This window comes from Astatotilapia calliptera, chromosome 12, assembly GCF_964374335.1.
Source record: "Astatotilapia calliptera chromosome 12, fAstCal68.1, whole genome shotgun sequence".
Taxonomy (NCBI): Eukaryota; Metazoa; Chordata; class Actinopteri; order Cichliformes; family Cichlidae; genus Astatotilapia; species Astatotilapia calliptera.
Genome location: NC_137433.1, coordinates 38,897,801 through 38,911,970, shown reverse-complemented (window position 1 = coordinate 38,911,970; position 14,170 = coordinate 38,897,801). Strand labels below are relative to the sequence as shown.

At 41.2% G+C, this 14,170-nt stretch overlaps 1 protein-coding gene across 3 annotated transcripts; it reads right to left on the bottom strand.

The window, feature by feature from the left end:
* Positions 1-550: 550 nt before the first annotated feature.
* Positions 551-13,758, bottom strand: LOC113034390 (GTPase IMAP family member 8-like). 3 transcript variants are annotated; one of them, XM_080308956.1, is made up of 5 exons: positions 13,527-13,758; positions 11,860-11,937; positions 11,273-11,328; positions 3,492-4,721; positions 551-3,399 (listed from the first exon to the last, which is right to left on the bottom strand). In XM_080308956.1, the coding sequence occupies exons 3-5, from the start codon at positions 11,289-11,291 to the stop codon at positions 1,844-1,846; spliced, it is 2,805 nt and encodes a 934-aa protein (XP_080165082.1). In that variant the 5' UTR covers positions 11,292-11,328; positions 11,860-11,937; positions 13,527-13,758; the 3' UTR covers positions 551-1,843. The 3 variants fall into 3 exon arrangements, with proteins under 3 accessions (XP_080165082.1, XP_026044696.2, XP_080165081.1); XM_026188911.2 differs by lacking the exon at positions 13,527-13,758 and adding an exon at positions 13,039-13,094; XM_080308955.1 differs by lacking the exon at positions 13,527-13,758 and adding an exon at positions 12,779-12,825.
* Between the last annotated feature and the right edge of the window lie 412 nt (positions 13,759-14,170).

Genomic DNA, 14,170 nt, shown 5'->3' with positions numbered 1-14,170 from the left:
CATACTATCCCATAGCCCCCATCCTTAAAACCTCCTCCCTCACAGAGAGAATTATGACCTTGTTTTCTGCTTGTCCATCATCTAAAACAGGAGTCTCTGTTTAACGTCTCCCATGAACTTACAATGGCCTCACTGTGGCAAGTGTGTGTGGTAGAGCATAAGGCCCATTTGTAGTTCACATGCATACAACTAAGTGAGAAAGTGATATTACTGTTACTAATGTGATATGATTAAAATATGTGAACAATACACAGGATAAAGAAATCTGCCACCACACGGGAAACATGGAATTGTTTTCCATTATTCTGCCGATGACTCGAGGATTCATTAAAAAGATAAATGGTTTATCAGCAGACTCCCTGCTCAGGTGTCTTGATAAATTAAAGGCCTGGATGGCTTTGGGCTTTTTGCATTTTAATGAGCAGAAAACAGAAGTGACGGTTTTTGGTGGCTTTTCTGAGACCACGACTATGGATCTTGGTTCTTTGACACAGTTTGTTAAACCAATCATCACTAATCTGGGAGTTAAAATGGAAAACATACATCAGTGTAAGTGGAGATATTAATTCAATGTTTACTTTGATGAAACATCAAGAAAGACATGAAGTTACTGAAAAAAGGTTTTGGACTTCACCATTTAACAACAGTCCACACTGAACCACAGACAAGAACTGTAGTAAAATCAAATAATCCATATGAAACAAGCAAACGACATATCATTAAAATCAGTCTCAGTTATGTCATTAATTATGAAACAAAAACATATTGGAGAATCAGTAATCAAAGAAAAAAATCAAAGCATTAAAGGCATTTTATTACAATATGCTATTGATTTAATTGATATTAATATATATTAAAAATTAAGTTAATGCTGTAATATTTGTAATTTAAAGGTCACAGAGAAAATAGAATGACTTATATGTAAACATTCAATTTCATTCAAGTCATAAAAATCTTTTTTTTTACTGAAAGAAAACCAAACTGTCTCTAATGACCAAAACTAAAGACGTTTTCCTGTCGCCTGTTTATTCATACATTTATGATAAATTGCCTTCTTTACTAATCAAACATATATTTATGAAAGTAGTAATGGTTATAAATGAACATATTGTTACTTAACAACTCAGGGACATAAAACTCAGGGAATCCACACGTTTGGCTTTAATAATACAGTATATAATATTAGCCAGTCTGAGTACAGTCTTACTTGATACACATATACTGTGTTGTGATAACAGCTGTATTATACCACTGTCTTTTCATATTTAGACACAACTATAGTTACATGTCTCATTATTAAGTCTCTATTAACTAGCAGTCGAAGTATATTATGATCACACAAAACTGTATTACAGCTTTCTGCCATATTGTTTACTGTAATAATCAAATAACATGTCGATCCACTGTGATTTTTTTATTGACTGTTTTTACTATTATAATTCATTTTTCCCCTTTTCGGCTCATTTTGTGGCCTGGCTGCATCTGACATCAGAGATTTGTGTTGAACTAATAAATTCTGCTGTGATTGTTCATTGTAATTGGAGACAGAAATAAATTACATAATTATGTGAAGAAGTGCTTGTATAATAACTTGTCTTTAGTGTTTTTGTAAGCTAACAAATGGAGTTCTGTAACATACCCTTATATTGTTAGATTGTTTTTTGTGTATTCATTGGATATGAATACATGTATTTAGCTTTAGAAAATAATGAATGTCCAGGCAGAAGTGTTTTCTATGTGCTGCAAAATATGGGGAAGTATACAGAACTTTAAAGAAGTACTGATTCATTTTTGTTTGTTTTTACTGACATAAAATGAAGCATCTGAAACTGTTCGTTTCTTATCACATAACGCTGCAGGCTGATGCGTCATTGATCTTTTCTGATAAGATTTCTTGCATAAGCGTAACTAATTCTTTTTCATGTGTTTCCTGGAGTTCCTCTTTTTTATCCTCATCCTTCACTTTCTTCATTTCATTTTCCTGTTTTTCCAGTAATCTCTTGATCCTGTAATAACTGGAATTCCTTTTGATGACATGTTTCAGTAACTCATTCATTTCCTTCTGATATTCTTTCTTCTGATAAGCTAATTCCTCCACAAGTTTCTTTTGGGATTCATTGGCATTTTCAGCTGCCTTTCTTGCGTCCTCTTCATGTTTTTTCTTCATCTCCTCCAGGGTTTTCTTATGTTTCTCCTCCAGTTCTTTCTTCTCCTTTTCCTCCTGTTCTCTTCTGAGGTGATCCTCCTTAAGTTTGTTTTCATATATTTGCTTTTCTTGTTTGTACTTTTCTTCAAGCTCTTTGATTTTTTGCTCTTCCTCTCGTCTCGTCTCTTCTTCTTGTCGTTGTTTCTCCCACCATTCTTTCTGTTCTTTCTCCCACTCTTCTTGTTGTTTTCTCAGCTGTTCTCTGCTTTCTTCCAGCTTTCTGTCGACATTTGTCTTTTCCTCTTTTTCTGACTGAATTTGTTTATCCACAATTTCAATCTGTTTGTTAAAATTCTCCCGATATCTTTCTACTTCCTTTTTCTTATTGATTTCTTCTTCATTTCTAATTTGTTCTTCTTTTCTTCTTCTCTCTTGTTCGAGTCTAATTTTCTCCTCCATTTCCTGGAGTTCTTTGGCTTTTTCTTGTCTCTCCTGTTCCATTTGTTTTCTCTCTTTTTCCATTGTTTCCTTAATGGTTTCCATGTCTTGATTGTATTTTCTCTGAATCTCTTCTTCCTTCTTCTTTAGAATGCTCTCCATTTTCATCTGTATCGCTACTTCAGCCTCTTGCAGCATCTGATTGGTGAAGTAGTTGCCTCCATTGTCCTTCACCATGGTGTCAATCTTTGCTATCAGCTCACTGACTTGTGTGCGGTTTTGTTTCTCAGAGTTATTGAACACATGGTATCTTCCTCCACAGTCAGAGATCAGCTTCTTAAAGGAACTGTGACATTTGTTCTTGATGTAATCATCAACAGACTCTCCCTGACGCTCCAGATCGTCTCCTCTGGTTAAAAGAACAAAGGTGAACTTTTCTGAATCCTTCTTAAAGAATTTCTTGATGAGTTTCAGTGTCTCCTTCTCCTCTTCTGTGAATCTGCCGACCTGTATCACCAGCAGGAAAACATGTGGTCCTGGAGCCAGGAGACTGACACATTTCACCATCTCCTCTTGAATTTCTTCATTGGTCAAACTTGTGTCAAACAGACCTGGAGTGTCGACCACAACAACAGGACGACCGTCCACCTCACCGTGTAATTTCTGACATTGTTGTGTAACTGATATTTGACTTGATGCAGCTTTAAACTCATCTCTTCCTAAAATGGTGTTTCCTGTAGAGCTCTTTCCACAGCCGGTCTTCCCAATCAGCACAATCCTGAGACAGTCTGAGTCCTGTTCTCCACCTTCATCGCCTAAAACATAAACATAAAGTTTTATATTTATTATTATAGGTTGTTATGTCAAGACTGTAGGACATCAGACTAAGAAAAATATTTGTGCTTACCTGTGATCATGTTCATCTTCAATTTCTTAGCTTCATCTTGTTGCCTCTTAATGATTTTCTCTTGTTGTAAGACTTTCTCCATTTGTGCATGTAGCAAGGTTATAGCTGTATAACAGTGTGGTTTGCCCATGCTCTTTTCAGACAGGCTCATTTTATCCACAGTCTGAAGCATGGTCTCCAAACTATCCCTCTGCTGTTTAGCCTTGATATTGAGAACCACATGTCTTTGTCTAAAAGTCTGAAGGAGCTTCTGGATGTCCTGGTTTTCCTTGAAAAAGTTAAGAACAGCTGGATCTGTAGGATCTGAGTCCACGGTGAACAGAATCATGGTGAAGTCATTGACCCGAGAGCTGAATGTTTCCTGGATGGTCTCTAACTCTCCCTTGTCTTCATCAGTGAGGGGAGCCACAGGTAGGACCAGGATGAAGGCATGGATTGCCTGACAGAGGGAGATACACTTGAATGATTCCTCCATCACTGCCTCCTGAGGTTTTCCATACAAGGCAGGCAGCTCCACCAGGGAAACCCAACGTCCACACACCTCTCCCTGATGTTTAACACACTCTGATGAGTTGGAGACTGAATGAAGCTCAGTCTGACCTAAAATGGCCTTGGCTGCTGAAGTCTTCACTGCTCCTCTCCTCCCACACAGAACCAGGTTCAGACTGGACTTCACTCTCGTGGGTTTAGCCTCTTCTTTTAACATGAGATATTTTCCCCAGTTTTTACTCACTATTTGATTCATTTTTTCCATAAACTTTGAGTAAGATATGGGAATGTCTTTTTTGTCAAAACTGATATATTCCTGCCTGTGATCACAGTGTTTGATGAGTCTTTCCACTGAGGAACTCTTTCTCTCATTATGTGTCAGGATGACCATGGAGTGCTTAAATGCATCTTGACCAAACACACTGAGGACCAAGTTCAGATTTTTTCTGTCCTCTTCAGAGAAATCAGATCTCACTAACAGCAGCAGAACATTTGGTCCAGGAGGACAGAGACTCACACAGCTCTTCATCACTTCTAACAATTTATCAACAGACAGACTGAAGATGTCGGGAGTTTTGACTACTGTTAACGGTTTCCCGTTCCACTCTCCAGAGGCAGCGTGACATTGCTTTCCTCCAAGGACTTTAGACACAATGGATCTTTTCTTTCCAGTGATGAGGTTTTCCAGGGATGATTTCTTGTCATCATTTTTTCCAAACAGCATTATTCTGAGTTCATGTGCTGAAAAAAAAAATTTCATAATGAGAACACACATGTCCATCTCACTCCTATTTACCACATTTCATTACGTAGTTTTCAATAACTAAATAGACCAGAAAAATGTTCTTTAAAATATTTCTGACTATATCTTTTAGTTGGTTACAGGTGGATCAGCACAGACAGAAAACTTAATGTTACAGACTCAAGTGACACCTAACAACTGCCATCAAATTTGAATATTATCTCACTGTCGACTGATCCATCCATCTCTCACCATGTTGTCGCAGTGTGTGTGTGTGTGTGAAACTATGGACCGTATTTACTAAATGCAGTCCCCAGTTACAGTTAGGTGTGGGTAGTTTCCTTTTACACTCAGCTGTCTCTGCAACACGATGGACTGGTACAGCATCCGTATCACTTCAGCTGCAGCACCAATCCGTCTCTCAATATCCTGCTTCCTTCTCCCGTCACTTGTGAACAACACCTAAAAATACCTAAAATCCTCCACTTGGGACAGGATCTCATCCATGACCCAGAGTGGGCTCTTCAAACTTTTCCGACTGAGGAACATGGTGGAAATTTGAAAATGTTGATTCTCATCCCCACTGCTCACACTAGGCCACGGCCTGTTACAGGCAAACTGGAGGCCATTTCCCACCAGGAGTCTGACTTATTGCCTCAACGTTCCACATGCCACAGCTGTGAGTTGAAGATCTCGTGGACTGGAGCCTCTGCCTGGCATTCGCAGCGCACCTTCACTGTACTTTTAGGTGTGCTTGGTCTGTCCGTGTGATTCGACTCACCACCAGGTCGTGATCAGCTGATATCTCAGCCCAACTCTTTACCAGAGTGTCCAGAACATATGGCTACAGGTCCAGTGATACATTTACAAAATCCATCATCGACCTGTGACCTAGGGCATCCTGGTGCCATGTGCACTTATGGAAACCCCTATGTTCGAACATGGTACTCGTTATGGACAAAATGGGATTTGCCCATAAGTCCGAGAAATAAACGGAGTGTCACAGGGCTCTGTATTAGGTCCGCTTCTATTTATCATTTACATAAACAATCTTGGTCTAAATGTGCTAGATGCAACATTGCACTTCTATGCTGATGACACAGTTATTTACAGCTGTGGTTCAACTCTTGTCCAAGCCATTGACTTCTTGCAGAAAACATTTTCTCCTGTCCAGTACTCATTACTTTAGCTTAAACTAAAGCTTTTATTCGCCACATGCAGTGGCAGGGTGCCCTGCAGTGGAATGAACCCGCCCCCCGACCATACACACACAACACAGACATCACATGGGGATACAAGTCAGAGAACGGTTGCATTACAGAAAAACACTGAAATGTACACTACAATGGGAAAGTACAAGAGGAAAAAAAAGAGACCTCTGCTCATGCTGTGCTATAGGAGGACAGCATGAGAACAGGAAACAAAAAAACTCCTCCGCACAGAAAAGCACATAAATGTCCACAGCACAACAATATGGAGCACGTGACCAGCAACAGGGTTGGGTAGGGGGTGAGGAGTAATCCCAGGCAACACAGCAGCCATCCTGCCACTGCGCCGTCTCTCCAGCGCGGGCCCAGACCTGCCTCGTGTTCCCCGACCCGCCTCGTGTTCCCCAAGAGGAGTCAAGCATCGAAGGCGTTGGAAGGGGAGGGGGGAGAGTGAGTGCTTATCAGTGTAAGTGTATGTGTGTGTGTGTGTCCATAGTTCAGCTGAGACAGTGTCCTTCGCACTATCAGGCTAAGTAAACAGACTACCAGCCAACCCAGGTGGCCTTGCATGGAATGGGAAGAACAGTCTAAACACAGTCGTTATCAGGGTGTTGTTGTACGGCTCCAGCCTTGAGCCCACAGCTGGCGCCGAAGGGATAGCCGCAATTAGATGGTATTTTTTTCTTTTATACAAACAACTCATGAGAATTTCAAAGTTGTACTTTAACACTCCGACACCGACATTGGTCTCTCAATCTCCCGTTGGAGAGCCGCGAGCTTCTCCATGATGTTATCAAACTTGCTCCCCGTGGTCTTGTCATTCTTGTGCTCAGAGAGCAGATTCTGAGAACTCACGACTGCAGTGAGCTGCTCCACGATGTGGTCCAACTTTCACTCAGAGGTCTTATTCTGAGTGTTCATGGCAGCCGTAAGCTTCTCCAAGATCTTAACCATGCTGCACTCAGGGAGCCCATTCTGAGAAGTTGCACCTTGTCCCAACATTTCAATCCCAGCGGGCAGCCTTGGGGGGGTTTGCACAGCTGGTTCCGCTGTCTTAATTCTTCGATAAGCCAGGGCCAAGCCAGCTCCGATCAGCAAGAACCCTGTTATCATGGTTCCAAATAGATAGATATCTTTAACGTCCTCGATCGACAGTCCCGCCAGGCACACAACCCTCCAGTTATGCCACCCGTCCATCGTGTGTCCGGCAGGGAAAGTCCTTCCAGGGCACTCGGACTCTCCTGACCCGGGGCTTCTCGTTGAGAAGAGTGTGTCAATTGCATTCAGAGACCAGTTGATCAAATCCATAATTCTCTTTTAGGTTTTAGAAACAGACTGTGAGAGAGTGTTCCAGGGAGAAATAAAAACACGAGACAAGACAAGGACATAAGAAGCTAAGCAGGGAAGATAAGGGAGAGGAGAGGAGAAAAGTGTGACCGCCTTCGCCGAGAGCCAAACGAGCAACTCAACTGTTGTTCAACAACTGTTCTCAATTCAGGCAAAACAAAGCTAGTGTTGTTTTCTAAATCAAGGAAATGGACCCAAACAATTCCATCAGTAACCACTCTTCAGGGTAATATAATAGAGTTTGTTCACACGTAGAAATATCTGGGTTTTTCTTTTAATACAAAGAAGCGGCTTGTTGCTGCAACATTTTTACCTGTGCTGGATTATGGGGATATTCTATATATGAATGCTTCTGCTGCTCAATTTCTTCAAATGGTTGATCTGATGTTCATCACTAACCGTACATTTCAGACTCACCACTGTGAGTTCTATTCTCAGGTAGGATGGTCTGCTTTGGCAAGTCGGAGGAACTCTCACTTATGCAGTTTTATTTCTATGGCAATACTGGGATTGCTGCCTTCTTATATATGTTCCCAGCTTGCAATGAAGCATGCTGGTCGCTATCCTCTTCATCCACAAGGTTATTTGTTGCTTTCTGTTCCATTTGCCCGAACTGAATTTAGAACCCTGTGCTTGGAACAACCTGCAGAACGACTGGAAAATGACTGAATTATTTTCATTAAGTGCTTTTAAATGTAAACTAAGAATCCATGAAACTGTTTCCATTAGACTGATTGTCATTTTAACAGAATTTGGAATTTTTGTTTAATTTTATTTTTATTTTTTTAATTTTTATTTCTTTTTGCATGTGTGGTGTTGCTGCTGGCTGTGTTTAATTGAGTAACTTTTGTAACTGTGAGACTCTTCCTGCTGCCTATCTTGGCCAGGTCGTCCTTGAATAAGAGGTTTTTAATCTCAATGGATCTTCCTGGTTAAATGTGTGGATGACTGAATGTAGTGTAAAGCACTTTGGGGTGCATAGGGCTAAGATAAGATAAGATAAGATAACCTTTATTAGTCCCACACGTGGGAAATTTGTTTTGTCACAGCAGGAAGTGGACAGTGCAAATGTTATGAGGCAAAAATTAGAATACAATAAGAATAAATACAGTACACAACTGTACAGAATAGAATAAAATACTATATACAGTAGAATACAATAAAATAAATATACAATAAGATAAAAATAGAATACAAATACTATATACAACTGAGTAAAAATACAACGATGACAGAAAGGAGTAAAGCACTATACAAATACAGGCCATTTACCATTTAAATAAAGGTTTTTAAAAAAAGAAAGAAAGAAAAAACAAACAAACACACCACTCGGGTTTTGATCCGGGAGGCCGCTCTACCCAATCACGCCCCTCCAGGTCTCATTGTCGTTGCCCACATGACCATTGAAGTCTCCCAGTAGGACAACAGAGTCCCCAGGTGGAGCACCTTACCCAAGGACTCCAAGAAGGCTGGGTACTCATCATTCAGCGCATATGTGCAGATGACAGTCAGGACCCATTCCCCGACCCGAAGGCGCGGGGAACAAACCCTCTAGTCCACGGGAAAAAAACCCAACATATAGGCAGCAACCTGAGGGGATAGAATACCCACCTCGGCCTGCTACCTCCCACCAAGGGCATCTCCAGCTGGAGACAGAGTCCATCCATTCTCCAGGAGACTGGTTCCAGAGCCCAAGCTGTGTGTTGAGGCCAGTTATATCTATTCGGTGCCTCTCAACCTCACACACTAACTCAGGCTCCTTCTCACCAGAGAGGAACATTCCATGTCCCAATTTCTTGTCTTGGTAGCAGGGGATTAGTCCGCTAGGGCCTTGTTCCTGGCTGCTGCCCGACACACTGCACCAGACCCCTACGGTGCCTCTGCAATAAAATATTTTCTTCATTTAGTTTCCTGTGTGAGGGGTTATGTATGTTACTCCTCCAAGTTCCCTAGCAGAGGGGGTCGTAACATAAGTAGGGGCTCGTCCGGGGCTCCTTTTCCCCCATCAGGAGAATTCCATTTGTGAAAAAGTGAGAACCTGTGTTTTGCTACCTTTATTTCCCCTCTGCCCTCCTCCCTGGTTGAGCACCATGTTGGCTGCATTTTGTTTGGATTGGTTCTTAGCTGCTCCATCTGTTGAGCTCCTTGATAGCTGCCACAAGTGTGAATTGCTGCGGATTGCTTCGTGTCCTTCGTGTCCTTAAAACACTGTAAGAGTAAGCTGAAATAACTAGTAGCAGACAAGTTGGTGGAGGCTGGTTTGATCCAAGCCTCTTACCTGCCTGAAGGCTCTGGTGAGCTAAGACGAACTTCCTTGTTTGAGAGCGACCATAAAGATGGTTCTAGTATGGATGGTGTGGGAGATGGGTGGGCGAAGACACCGCGCACGCTCCCTGGCTATGATCACCTCTCCTCTGGAAGTTCAGAAGCATGGATTGGGGGCCGGTTAAAGGTGCGACTGGTACGGCTCCATTTGGAGGCTGAGGAGAAGGCCCAGGTCAGGCGAGTTCAGCTAGAGCTTGAGATCCATTGCTTGGAGACAGAAGCAGATAAAGCAGTGAGGCTGCGTAAGCTGGAGTCTCAGCCACAAGCCTCATCTGTCTCTGCTGTTCTTCCAGGTTCTACCCCGACTTTGCAGTGGCCGAGTGATATATGGCCCCTTTTATTGCAGTGTAATCTGACTGGCAAAGCCCAGAAGGTGGTGGCCACACTTCCTTTACAGGACATTTGAATTATTCCAGTTTAAAATCGGCTGTTTTTCAGGCCTATGAATTGGTCCCTGAAGCATACAGGCAGAAATTTCGGCAACAGGAAACTTCCCTCCCAAACATATGGGGAGTTTACCAGGGAAAAAGGGATCCTTTTTGACAAGTAGTACTCTGCGTTAAAAGCCAATGATTATTAATCACTGCGTGAATTGATGTCACTGGAAGACTTTAAAAAGGGCCTTCCAGAGAGTGTAGTTTTACACTTGAATGAGCAGAAAGTAAACACTTTAGCAACTGCAGCTGTTCTTGCTGATGAGTATGTGCTCACCCATAAATCCTTTTTCACAGTTAATGAGAAGTCATGGCTCAGTGCCGTGCAGCAGGCAGGCATGGCTAAAACTTTAGGTTCAAAAGAGTCATGAATTTCGTGTTGTTATAAACCGGGACATGTCATTGTGAACTGTTTGGACCTGAAGCATTAAATTCTCAGCAAACTAAAGGTATTGCCTTTGTGAAAGTAGCATCCAATCCTGAGTTGCTTGGTTGTGGCGGTAAGGTGCCGTTCATCTTTGATGGTTTGGTCTCACTAAGTAATAGAAACACTGACCTGAAACCAGTGCGCATTGAGAGACGCTGGAGGTGCTCAGATTAATTCTTTCTAGTGTTTTGCCTTTCTCAGCAGACTGCATGTGGTTTTAATGTTGTACTGCGTGGAATAGAGATGGCTCCCAGACCAGTTCAATGGGTTTATATAAAATCAGAACTTGTTTCAGGAGTTTTTCCCATCGCAGTATGCCCAACCTTGCTAACCTTGCGTGTTGTTGGGGTGGGTTAGTGCGTCCTAGTCTGGAGGTTCTAGATCAGTGGTTCTTAACCTTGTTGGAGGTACCGAACCCCACCAGTTTCCTATGCGCATTCACTGAACCCCTCTATAGTGAAAAATAAAATATGATTTTTTTTTTCAAATTCAAGACATAGATTTTGTTTTACTGGTGCACAAAATGAGCCGTGCATGTCACGGCGGAGCCTCTGCCGAACCCCTGAGACGACTCACCAAACCCCTAGGGTTCAATCGAACTCAGGTTAAGAACCACTGTTCTAGATAATCCCGTCAGTCACAAGGCCCCAGACATTTCGTTGACGCTGAAGCTGTACCCAGCTTGTGTGGTTACTCGTGCACAAGCCCGTAAAGATGTTGATATTTAAACTCTTTTTGTCTAAGTGCTTGTGAAATATTTGCAAAGTGTCAGTGCAGTGTGTTATCTCAGTGAAGATGACTGGACTCACCAGATTCTGAAAAGGCCATGATGTCACTCTGCTGAAAACACCATAGACTGGTTGACCTGTAGAGGGGAAAGTGCTTGATGCTATAAACACAACACTGACAAATACACACTCCAAAAGCAAGGCGACTGTAGAAAATGAATCCTTCTAACCAAAAAGAATCTTAACCTTAACTATGATGCCATTTTTAATTATTAGTATTTAAATTAAGTGATAAGTATGGAAGAAGCAGAAGCATGTAATTTATGCATAATCATCATTAATATTAACATAATATAAGTTCAGAGTTAAGAGGTTCTCAGTCATCCAGGTCATCGTAGTCTAAGGAGCTTGGAAAGAAAAGCGTCTGGACTTCTTTAAGTTGCTTGAAAATGTTCATATGGCTGATAACTGTGATTTGGTGTTTAAAAAATATCACCTACGCATTGCCCCTTAGTATTACTTTGTACTATTATTTCATCTAAAATTTTGATATAATAATTAATTTGACAGTTTTGGGTGTGATCAGTGATTTACTTTCTAAATACATTATCGACAAGCTTCATTTATATCTAATTTGGAAGAATTTACTTTCATTCTAGTTCACTCACCTGCTGATGTCTCCAATGTCTCCTTACACCAAGATTAACTTGACAGTTCAAAAGGTATGAATTAAAGTAGAGCTGTGCCTGGATTAATAAAATAAGATAAAAGTGTTTCACATGGCGATATTTCTCCAAATGTAAAGGTTTAATACAAACTGTGAGTGCTACAAAGATCAAAGTGTTTACAGCTGTTTTCTATGTTTGAAACACATTTCCATTGCATATTTACCAATTGATGAACATATTTTACAAAACATATTCAAAATTCAAACTATTTAAGAAAAAATATATACAAATGTCACGGCTGCGGCGGCAGACGTGTGGAGTTATGATCGAGGACCCAAAATGGAAGCACTGCCTATGATGCAAGTGAGCTTTATTTAAGGTGCGCAGGATACAGCAGGAGCGGAGAATGGCATACACAGAAACTAAGGGGAACCTAAACAGAGGAAACACAGGGAGACTCCAGGAGACATCGCAGACGGACCAGCGATGAGAACGAGCTGACTGCACTACAAATACACAAGCAGAAACACGAAGGAATGAGGAACAGGTGGCAACAGCTGGAACTGATTGGGCAAGACGAGACAAGGAAGTAAAACAGAATACATGAGACACAGACCTTCACAATAAAACAGGAAACTCAACACACACAGACTCAGAGACACAAGCTTTACACAGAGACCTGACTACACTGGAACACACAGGCAGGGATGAGTAGACACAGAACAGGGGGAGCACAGAATAACACGAGGAGCAAAGGGATCAACACTAGGACCTAGAAATACAGACAGCAATAACATGAGGGAAATAAATAATAAACAGTGCAACTCACTGGGTCACAGACCCAGGACCAGGACAATAAATACAAACAAAATAACTGAAAACTCACAAGTATATAATTTATGATTACACAGAAGGTTACCTGTTGTAACCAGTAGTGACTGAATGTCATGAAGCATCTGGTTCTGGAGGTGGAATGACATGTTCTCTATAAAAGTATGTAATCATATAAGAATTTTACAAAAATGCTTATATAAATTGCTAGAAGTAATCTGAAGTGTCAGCTGAGATCAAACAAAACAAAAATCACCACTTATTCCCTCACATTGAAAATTGTATTTACGTCAGTAGTTTCCCTTGTTTTCTTTCGGTGAAGCATTTAGGTATCTAGGTATTACTTACCTGCTGAAGTCAGTTGTGTCTTCACACCAAGATGGCTAAAGTGAAAGTAAAAAAAACTCCAGTTCTGCCTGTGAAATATGTGGACTGGGTGTGGTTTGGAAAAAAATGTGTCAGGTAACACTAGCTTGTTTTTCTGTTGAGAAATATGGACTCAGACATCAAGATGTTAAATCCCACCATATCTGTGCTCTGATGTTTTTTCCCCTAAAGTTAAAGTCCTCTTTGTAAAAAACGTGAAGAAGTCATCAAAAAATGTTTTGCAACAATCAATACACTGAAACAAAGAAATTAGGTTGAGATTTCAATCAATGGGCTTTGATCAGTAGTTGTCCCATTGTTAATTCAGTAGTGTTAGTTTCAGTCATTGTGCAATGTACTTTTGGGGAAACCTGCAGTCAGCTGAGACTGAAGAAGTCACTGAGTGACGAAATGTTTCTCCCACTGAAAACATCCAGATGAACAGAATCAACGTTTTGGGATTTACTTACCTGGATGACTGAGCCTGAGCATCAAGACCTTACCCAAGGATGTTTGGCATGAGACTGAAGCAGCCTGGAGTAGGTGACTTGCTCTACTGCCTGAGCTACAGCCACCCCAGACATATTACAGGGTTTAAAGTCTACAAAAATTAAATATCTTGTAAAGAAGAAAGCAAGAAATAAAAACACCTGGAAGAAACTGTTCTTCTTTCATTTACTCATTGTAACTCACTAGGCCAGAGTTACAGCAAGCACAATTTGTTTGTCGCCACAAATGTATCGCCCATATGAGATCACTAAATGTTTCTCAATCCTAAAAGCTCACACGGCGTCTGTTATGCATGTTTAGTTCTGTAAAGAGAGACCTGTCTGACCTGTTTTACCTGCTCACTTAGTATCAGTAACAGATTCCATGAAGATGAGTTGGTGCAATTTTCATGAAGTGTTTTTTTGCATTTTCACTTCAGACAAACATTTTTTCAAAGTTTGTTTTCTGTGTTGTTGGTGTTATGTAAGTTCCAGGTGGAGGCTGACCATTGGTGGAGGACTGGGAGAGGCCGGACACAAATTGGCCGGGGCACCCTTCGCTGCCACTCCCTGTTCCCATATGGCTGCGTGTGAATCTGTTTTCTAGGATGAGAAGCTTTTCGCTG

Excerpts from the sequence above, each read along its gene's own strand:
- LOC113034390 (XM_080308956.1), bottom strand. Across the intron at positions 3,400-3,491 it reads GAAGATGAACATGATCACAG|GCGATGAAGGTGGAGAACAG; the intron begins GTAAGCACAAAT and ends TTTATGTTTTAG.